At 33.4% G+C, this 10,913-nt stretch overlaps 1 protein-coding gene across 3 annotated transcripts in view; it reads right to left on the bottom strand.

Moving 5' to 3' along the window:
- The window catches only part of LOC21385440 (cytoplasmic tRNA 2-thiolation protein 2), a 13,975-nt gene extending 13,420 nt beyond the window's left edge, over window positions 1-555 (bottom strand). For all 3 annotated transcript variants that reach the window (XM_024161191.1, XM_024161192.1, XM_024161193.1), the window contains exon 1: window positions 201-555. In XM_024161191.1, the coding sequence (XP_024016959.1) occupies window positions 201-496 (296 nt within the window). In that variant the 5' untranslated portion in view covers window positions 497-555. The remainder of the gene's footprint in view (window positions 1-200) is intronic.
- Between the last annotated feature and the right edge of the window lie 10,358 nt (window positions 556-10,913).

The following is a 10,913-nucleotide window of genomic DNA, read 5'->3' as shown; positions in this document are numbered from 1 at the left end:
TTCCCTACAAATCAGCATCAATAAACGAAATTCCTATCACAAAACAAATGTTTTCTACTACAATTCATACATACACAAACAATAAATCCACAAGCTGAAACAAAGAACAAATTCTTCCATTTACAATATGAAATCTTCAAAAAGCCTCGAAATTTGAACCAAAAAAGAAGCAAGTGATTAAATTCAACATAAAGCGGTACCTGGAAGAAGCGCCACCGGAGAAGGCGACGAGGACGTTATCAGTGGGCGTGATCATGGCGTTGGAGGTGACGGCCTGTCGAAACTTCGAGAAGAGATTGCTCCGAAAGCAGTCGCCGCAGAACCTCTCGCCGTCGCCGGAGGAGGAGGACATAGGGCGGTTGGTCTTGCACTTGAAGCAGAGGCCATGGTGATTGCCGTTGTTGGCGATTGATTTTGGTGATGGAAGTGACGATTCGTCTTCGTGTTCTTCGTTTCGGTAGCAGTTGGATTGGCAGGTCGAAGCACTGCACGCCATTTTTTAGCACTGAAACGTAGTTCCGGTTGAGTGCTTGTTTGGGGATGTGGAGCTGCTGATGTTAGGGCACAAACAAAAATATAAACGACAAGTAATTTTTTTTATAAAAAATTAATAAAAGTGTGAGCGACAAGTCGTCTGAAAAAAATAAATACATAAAAATAGGAAAATAAAAACTGAGCACTATTTTTTTTTTTTTTGAAATAAAACCTCAGCACTAAACAGGTGCCAAAATGTTATACCCTGGCCGATCTGTGTGAAATAAAAAAAATCACAATTCGAAATAAAGAGATTGTTATTTTGCAACAAAACTCAAAAAAAGTTTGAATTTGAGTTACAATTTTATTTAAACTGGCCGATCTGTGTGAAATAAAAAAAATCACAATTCGAAATAAAGAGATCGTTATTTTGCAACAAAACTCAAAAAAAGTTTGAATTTGAGTTACAACTTTATTTAAGTTTATGTTCTTTTATAAAATTTGAGTTTAAACTCGAATTTGAACTCGAGTTTAGGGTTAAATTCGAGTTTAAGTTTCCCTTTCAACTCGAGTTCATAAACTCGAACTCAAATTAATGAACAATATTATTTTTATTCTTAAAAATATCATAACTTTTTTCGTTTTAATTCTGATTGAGATGATTTTTTTCTATGCATTATTAACGAAAAAATGAATAAAACATCACTCATATACCCTATTAAAATTTTTCATCACTATTGAGTTTTTATTAAAATACTATCTAAATACAAATTTAAGTTTTGACCCACCCAAACACAAACTCAAAAAGATTTTCAATTCAAATCATAACTCAAAATTTGTGCACATCCAAATACAAACTCAAGTTACAACTTCAACTCAAGTTATAACTCAAAGTCAACTCAAAATCATCACTAAGTCACCCTAACTCAAAAATGCAAAAGAACAACCCAAAAATCTTTTCCTTCTAGGAAAATAATAATTAAAAACATATTTAAAATGCCGATTTTATTAAAACTTAATAGTATTAACAATAATATGGATAATATGTCGAGGCACGTGAACCTCGCTTTCCTTAAAACAGATTCGTCTCCTCCGACGAGTGCTTGAGGTTACGTTAGACATCTGTTTTCCAGGATACAACGACAACGACAGTAGCTTGAAGCACTATCGGAACCGTCCAGTGAACTAGAACTCGGATCTTCCCTCTATCACCAAAACCGAACTACAAAAAGAAAACACATAAAGAACTCGAAAAAAAGAGAGGAACCAAGAGAGAGGAGAAGAAGAGTGAATGAATGAGTGTATTGTTCATGTGAAGTATGGCCTTTATATAGGTCTACATTTGGGTATTACATCATGACATTATGGTGTATAAATTTGAATTTATTCTCAGATTAATGAGGATTAAAACAGAGGTTATAGCCCCTGGTGAACCTGCTCCAAGGTATGTCCACATTCGATGGTTAAATGTCCATAAACCAAGCAATAATGCTAGTTAATGCTGCAGTTTTCACACCCTGCAATAATGCAGAGTTAATCATCCACTATTGTAGCAGTTTCAGATTTCAGTTGGAAAAAATAAAAAGAAAAATTGCAAAACAAAGCCTGCACGAAGTGGGTTTTCCGGTCTGACATTCGTGTCTGCAGGCCACGGGCGCACACATTGGGCTCCTAACATATCGGGACCGTGATTCGCACCCTCCTACGCATGAGAAAGCCTCTCTGGTATACATGCTTACCTAAGCTTCAAAGTGTAATCAGTTATAAACACCGCTAAGGCTTCATTCCTCGCCAATGTGGGGTTTTTGCAATTATCAACTACCTTAACTATTCTAAGTGACATACTTTGAACATCAATTTTTCATTCACCCAATATCCATTTTGAGTGTATGAATATTCGATTTTGATCTCCTTGCAATGGAGAACGAAAATCCATCGATATCCGTCCCAAAATCCAATTAGGTCCCTTTCCAATATGGGTCTCAAAATGGGCCTTTAACATGGCTTAATAAGCCATTTTGCCAACAAATAGTTGACACATAATAGTTTTATATTTTAACCTAACGTGACGGTACTTTTCTTTTCCTCTTTCAGCCGCCACCACCAGCCGCCCCTGCCACCACCACCAACTTAAAATTCCTCTCCTCTTGTCGCCGGTCCGCCTCTTCCTACTCTCTCTTTTATGAAAAAAAAAAGAATTCTTGTTTTGGTTTATTGAGAGTTAGGTTTGTATTTGCTTATGACTAAGTAGTCTTTTAAAGAAAAAAAAAGTTTTCTTGTGACCTGTTCACATATTTGTGTCTGTTAATCTGTGATGCTTATATTATCACTTAAAATATCTGATTTTCTGTGATATTTTCATGAATATTTGTAGAAAAGTGACAATATTTTTACAAATATTATGAATTTTATACAAGCAAAAGACAAAAACGAAAAAAGTAATATACGATTGACTATTTCTTAGGGCTGTTCATAAACCCGAACAACCCGTAAACCCAACCCACCCCGCCTCAATCCAAGCCGAAAAAAGCAACCCGCAGCATTATTTTTAAATTTGCGGCTCATTATACTTCTGGCCCGAAGTGTTTGGGGCGGATTGCGGGTTGGGCCCATAATAACCTACAATCCCCAACCCAACCCGCTCAACATACCCCCAAGCTTTCGGCCCAAGCCGAACTGCCTAAGTTCTACCCTAGGCTCGTTAACATTAGGGTTCACAATCTCATTCTCGGTCTCCCCTCCCGTGAACCCCCTCTTCTTGCCTCTTCCTTTTTAGTTTTCCCTTTTCTCCCCCTCCCGTGAACCCCCTCTTCTTGCCTCTTCCTTTTCAGTTTTCCTTTTTCTTCCCCTCCCGTGAACCCCCTCATAACTCTCTCCTCATTGCTCAGTCCTCTCGGCCGCCGTCTTGCCCTCTTTCTCCAGTGCTCTCTCGCCGGACTGATAAGGATGGTTGCTATTTCTATTTAATGATGAAGTTTGAATATTATATTGAACTTTAAGTCTTTGACTTTTTGAATGTTGAAACCGACCACCCAACCCACCCCGCACCGTCCCAACCCAACCTGAACATTGTTGGGTTGTGAAATTTTTCTAACATCGTTGGGGCTAAATATGTGCAACCCGCACCCTTTGGGGCAGGGAAAAAAAAGTCATATCCCGCACCAACCCAACCCATGAACAGCCATACTCTTTCTATTAATGGGTCCATATTCTTTAATTCATTACTCTTGAATCTTGACTCAGGGGTTGAGACAAGAACAAATTAAAAAGATCCTTTTTAAAAAAATAATAATAAAAACATAAGGAGAAAAATATTGAAAATTGTTGTAAAAAAAAAAAAAGAGTAACGGATTGAAAGAACAAGAACAAGAGAATAGAGAGAATTAAGAAAAGAAAAAAGAGAATATTTTGATTCACAAAAAATCATTACAATGTTTCTTTAAGGCTCTATTTATAAGTACTTCTACAAAACAATAGTATAAAGATCTACATAATAATTGTGATTGCTAAAATCATGGATCAATTAATTATAGCTTTCAGTCAATCATAATCTCAATCAACTGAAGATTACAATCCCATAAATTGTGACCTTAATCCCATGAAGATATAGTAGAATCTGGTTAATGGACATCCATATAAAACCTTAGATTTATAACACTCCCCCTTGGACGTCCATTAATAGATAGTGTGCCTCGTTAAAACCTTACTAGGAAAAACCCAGTGGGAAAACATTCAAGTGAAGGAAAAAGAGTACACATATCTTGTAATACGCACAGTAGGCTACCTCATTAAAAACCTTACCAGAAAAATCTAGTGGGACAAAACCTTGGTTAAGGGAAAAAAAGTGCAACATATACTTTACTCCCCCGGATGACAACATCATTTGATTTCTCTTAGTCGACGCATTCCAATCTTGTGTACCAGCTTTTCAAAAATTGCAGTAGGCAATGCTTTGGTGAACATATCTGCCAAATTATCACTTGAATGAATTTGTTGAACATCTATATCACCACTCTTCTGAAGATCATGTGTGAAAAAAAACTTTAGTGAAATGTATTTCGTTCTATCATCTTTAATGAATCTTCCTTTTAGCTAAGTAATACATGCAGCATTGTCTTCATACAACGTTGTTGGAATCTCCTTCTCTAAAGGCAGTCTGATATCTCCTAGATTTGTTGGATTATTGACCTTAGCCAAACACATTCTCGACTTGCTTCATGAATTTCTATTATTTCTGCATGATTTGAAGAAGTGGCAGCTATAGTTTGTTTCGTAGAGCGCCATGATATAGCCTTACCTCCACTTGTGAATAAATAACCTGTTTGAGATCGAGCTTTATGTGGATCAAATAAATACCATGCATCTGCATAACTAATTAGTTGAGGTCTAGATTCATTTGAATAAAATAAACCCATGTCAATAGTTCCTCGAAGATATCAGAATATATGCTTAATTTCATTCCAATGTCTTCGTGTTGGAGAAGAACTAAATCTTGCTAATAAGCTAACAGAAAAATCTATAGATGGTCTTGTACTATTAGCAAGATACATTAGTGCCCCGATATTGCGAAGATATGGTACTTCAGGACCAAGAAGCTCTTCATCCTTCTCTTGAGGTCGGAATGGATCTTTGCTTACATCAAGCGACCTTACAACCATTGGGGTACTCAATGGATGTGCTTTATCCATGTAAAATCGCTTTAAAATCTTTTCTGTATAAATTGATTAATGGACAAATATTTCATTTATCAAATGCTTAATCTGTAAGACAAGACAAAACTTTGTCTTTTCGACATCTTTCATTTCAAATTCTTTTTTCAAATAATCCACTGCTTTTAGAAGCTCTTCTGGAGTACCAATTATATTTAAATCATCAACATACACCACCATTATGACAAATTTAGATCCAAATCTTTTTATGAAGACACATGGATAGATCAGGTCATTTTTATACCATTCTTTTAATAAATATTCACTAAGGTGATTATACCACATACGCCCTGATTGTTTTAATCCATACAAGGACTTTTGTAGTCGTATTGAATAAATTTCCCATAAATATTTACATGCTTCGAGCATTTTAAATCCTTCAGGGATTTTCATATAAATTTCATTATCCAATGAGCCATATAAATAAGCTATAACAACATCCATTAGACGCATATCAAGTTTTTCATGTACTGCCAGACTAATAAGATATTTCAAAGTAATTGCATCCACCATAGGAGAATATGTCTCCTCATAATCAATGCCAAGCCTTTGCGAAAACTCTTATGCTACAAGTCGTGATTTATATCTTACAACTTCATTTTTCTCATTACGTTTTCGCACAAAAACCCATTTGTACCCCACTGGCTTTACATCTTTAGGTGTTTGGACTATAGGTCCAAAAACTTTACGTTTGGAAAGTGAATTTAATTTATATTGGATTGCGTCTTTCCATTTTGGCCAATCATCTCTTTATCTAAACTCTTCAGTAGATTTTGGTTCAAGATCCTTGCTTTGCTTTATTATTTCAACATCAACATTATATGAAAAAACCTTATCAACAACTATATCTTTTCGGTCCCATCTTTTTCCTGTAGTGACATAACTTATCGAGATCTCATTATTTTCATTATTTTCAGGTACCTGGACCTCTTCTGGGGTCTCGTCAATAGTTATGTCTGGGACTCTTTTTGAGTACTTGCCTCCATATTATGACCATCTTGATCAATTGCTCCTTTCTTTTTTCAAGGATTTTTATCTTTGGAACCGATTGGTCTACCACGCTTTAGGTGTGGCCTAGTTTCATTTGCACTAACAGATTGATACCGAGACATCAATTCAAATTGGAGTATTTGCAGCTGGTATATGGGATTTTATAACTCTCCTTGGGTCAGTAAATGCATCTGGCAGTTGATTTGTAATCTTTTGCAAATGAATTATCTTTTGAACTTCAAGTTCACATTGCTTTGTATGAGGATCTAGACGAGATAATGATAATGTATTCCATGTAATTTCCTTTTCCAGCTACTTATTTTCTCTCTCTAATGTTGGGAAAACTATTTCATTAAAATGGCAATCAGAAAATCTTGCCGTAAATAAATCCCCGGTCATTGGTTCAAGATATTTTATTATAGAAGGGGATTCATATCCAACCTATATTCCTAACCTTCTTTGAGGTCCCATCTTTGTGTGTTGTGGTGGAGCAATCAGAACATAAACCACACATCCAAAAATTCTAAGATGGAAAATATTTGGCTCCTGACCAAAAGCCAATTGTAATGGGGAGAATTTGTGATAACTTGTTGGCCTGATGCGTACAAGTGCTGCTACATGTAAAATAGCATATCCCTATGTCGAAACGGGAAGCTTTGTTCTCATAAGCAGCGGTCTAGCTATTAATTGGAGGTGTTTAATAAATGATTCTGTTAAACCATTTTTTTGTATGAACATGAGCAATATGCTCTTCAACTGTTATTCTAATTGACATACCATAATCATTAAAACCCTGAAATGTAAACTCATTAGCATTATCAAGATGAATTGTCTTAATGGAATAATCTGGAAATTGTGCTCTTAATCTTATTGTTTGAGCAAGTAATCTCACAAACGCTAAGTTGCGAGTTGATAACAAACACATATGTGACCATCTTATAGATGCATCTATCAAAACCATATAACATTTGAATGGTCCACATGGCGGGTGAATGGGCCCACATATATCACCTTGAATACAATCTAGAAATGCAAGGGATTCAATCCTAACTTTAACTGGTGATGGTCTAGTAATCAATTTTTCTTGAGAACAAGCAGCACATGAGAATTTCTTAAATTGAAAAATCTTATGGTTCTTTAATGGGTGTCCATGTGAATTCTCAATATTTTTTCGCATCATGATTGATCTGGGATGGCCTAACCGATCATGCCAAATAGTAAAATCAGTAAACTTCTGGTTTACTATAGCATGAATTTCAACTGTGCCAATATTTGTGCAGTACAAACCAGAGGAAAAGGCGGATAGGTTTTCCAATACACATTTCTTACCCGATATAATAGTTACGATATAGAGATATTCAATATTTTCCTCCTTTACAGTCTCAATATGATATCCATTTCGGCGAATATCTTTAGAATTTAACAAGTTTCTTGGAGACTTACTAGAATATGATGCACCATCTATAACAAATTTTGTTCCTCCAGGTAATATGATATTAGCTCTTCCGGAGCCTTCAATTAATTTTGTACTACCAAATATTGTATTAACATTTGCTTCTTTCATAACAAGAGAGACAAAATATCTTTTATCTCTAAGTATAGTATCCATTGTAGCACTATCTACGAGACATATATCTTATTTATTGATCTTGGGTCTAACTAATGACTGGGAAATATCCATACTCTTCATTGAAAAATAAAATGAAAAACATCAATAAGTAATGTAGCATAAATGAAACTTAAGAAATTACATTAAAAGAAAACATATTGAAAAATAAAGAAAAACAAAGAACATAGAAATAAATTATTCTAATGATTTGTATCTCCACTAAAATAATCAATCTTCATCTATGATTTTCGAAAAAATCTACTGCATCTAGATGTGTCGTATCATTTGGGCCATTAAAATTAAGTATATCATCAAGACCTGCAAAGTCATCATCATTGGATTCCAAATTTGCTTCAACATCATTGTACTGGAAAGTCAAATTTGTCTATGAATTGTTCCCCTTCTTTTTGATTGAAGCTTGATATAGCTTAATAAGATGTTCAGGTGTACGACCGGTACGTGACCAATGACCTTTCACTCTACATCAATAACATAAATTATCTACACTCTTTGAAGGATTACTTAGGGCATCTTTATTTTTTTTCTTATTTATCACTATTATTTCACTTCTGGTGGTGAGAAAAATTTTTGTTATGACCACTGCGATAACTGTAATTGTTGCGACCCTGACCATGACCACAGCCACGGTTTTGTCATCTTTCAAATTTATGATGAGTTACCACATCCACTTCAGGGAATGGGGCAAAACTAGTGAGGCGGGCTTCATGATTTTTCATGAGTAGCTCATTATTTTGCTTAGCTACAAGAAGGCATGATATCAGTTCAAAATATTTCTTAAATTCCTTTTCACGATATTGCTGCTGCATGAGCATATTTGAAGCGTGAAAGGTCAAAAATGTTTTTCTAATAAGTCCTCATCAGTAATCTTTTCACCACATAATTTTAATTGAGAACTTATTTTAAAAACTGTAAAATTGTATTCACTTACAGTTTTAAAATCTTGTAGCCTTAAGTGCATCCACTGGCAACGAGCTTTAGGCAAAATCACATTTTTCTGATGATCATATCTTTCTTTTAAGTTGATCCACAATTTTAGAGGATCTTTCACAGTTAAATATTATGTTTTTAGTTCTTCATGAAGATGATGACGAAGAAAAATCATGGCCTTATCCTTATCTTGGCTGGATGCTTGTTTTTCTTTAGTAATTGTGTCCCCAAGTCCTTTAGCATCCAAATAAATTTTAACATCAAGCACCCATGATAAATAGTTCTCACTCGTTATATCGAGCGCAACAAACTCAAGTTTTGTCAAATTTGACATAGTAGGCAGTAACATAAGAACAATAATGATAATTAAAAAAATTCAACAAATAATTAAATAGCAGTAAAGGATAATAAAACAAAATATAACTATTAAAGATCACATAAACCAATTTGCTTCTAGAAATTCGTTATGTTGTAAATAACAAGTCTAAAATTTATATTATTCCCTTCAGGGGAATTTGAGTACCTATGATTTGTCTAATTTCACAATAGTATTTTTAGCCTTATAATGATATGTAAAAAACAATGAATTATAAATACTCAAAACTATCCTTGCTAATAATAATTAATAATACATTCACTTCAGGGAATGTAAAATATTTGATCAATAATAAAAACATTCACTTCAAGGAGTGCGTAAAACAATGACACATTTACTTCAAGGGATGTGAAATTATATTGAATAATATAGGTATATTCACTTCAGGGAACGTCTGAAATTATTTTGACACACTCACTTCAGATAATGACAACCATTCGTATCTAGAAATGGTATTTGTTATTATAAACTAATTTTAAAACAATAAATTTAAAAAGAATATAATAAAAATATATATATGAAGCAGACGTAATATATATAAAGTTAAATCAAACGTATCATATATGAAAAAGATAATAACAATATGTATATAATATATAAGCAATAACACAACGATACCGATAATAATATATATGAAAAATAATATATAAGTAATAGTAAGGTATTAGAAATCAAGTGATATAAAACATAAAGTTTAACCAAAGTGTAATATAATTATATATATATATATTTGTATATATATGAACACCCTGAAATCAAAACCAGAAAAAAATACATATATATTATAATATAAACGAAAACATAAAATAAATATAAATGTGATATAAAACATAAACAATAAAGGCAAAGGAATATGATCATATATATTAAACAGTAAACGTAATCGGCATATATTATATAATATATATTTATATAGGTAGGTATATATAAACGGCATACGTAATAGAAAATATAAATATAAACGGAGCAAATTTCCTATAACTCAATAATTTTGTAGAATAAACTGTGCTGATAACGTGTTGTAAAATACAAAAAAAAAAAAAAAATAACGGAGTGAAAGATCAAGAGAATAGAGATAATCGAAATAAGAAAGAAGAGAATATTTTGATTCACAAAAAATCATTACAATGCTTCTCTAAGACTATTTATAAGCCATTCTACATAATAATAATAGAAAGATCTACATAATAATTGTAATTACTGAAATTATGGATCAATCAATTACAGATTTTAATTAATCATAATCTTAATTAATTACAAATTATAATCTCATAAATTGTGACCTTAATCCCATAAAAATATAGTAGAATTTACTTAATGGACATCCATATAAAATCTTTTAGATTTATAACAAAAATAACAATAATAAAAAAATTTTCCTTCTTGGAAAGGAAAATGAAAAGGGAGAGAGAGAGAGAGTGTATGATTTAGCGAGTAAGCTTGAGATACTGTTAGGATTTATTGTCTCAGCCTCTCAAGTTACTCTTCATCTATTTTCTCTCAAATTTCATTTTGATTGTCTGATTTCCTTTCTATCAGGTGATTGAATACTGATCAAAGTTTTGATCTTTTTTTTTGTGATTCTGTTTGCTTTCTGGGAAAAAAATTCTTCATTTTCTCATTTTCGATTCTGGTGGTCTTGCAGGTCGCTCGTCGATCCCAGAATGATTGGCGTTCGAGAAATCACAGCTTCCGAATTCTTACAAGTACGTTATTTTTCTTTTTTATTCCTGGTTGTGCGTTCTCTCTCTCTCTCTCTCTCTCTTTTTTTTTTTGTTGAAACGATTCTTTCGACTGTTTTTGAATT

The sequence above is a fragment of the Morus notabilis genome, unplaced genomic scaffold (genome assembly GCF_000414095.1).
Source record: "Morus notabilis unplaced genomic scaffold, ASM41409v2 Scaffold1298, whole genome shotgun sequence".
Taxonomy (NCBI): Eukaryota; Viridiplantae; Streptophyta; class Magnoliopsida; order Rosales; family Moraceae; genus Morus; species Morus notabilis.
Note: the sequence above shows the minus strand (reverse complement) of the source record. Positions and strands in the feature narration are given on the sequence as shown.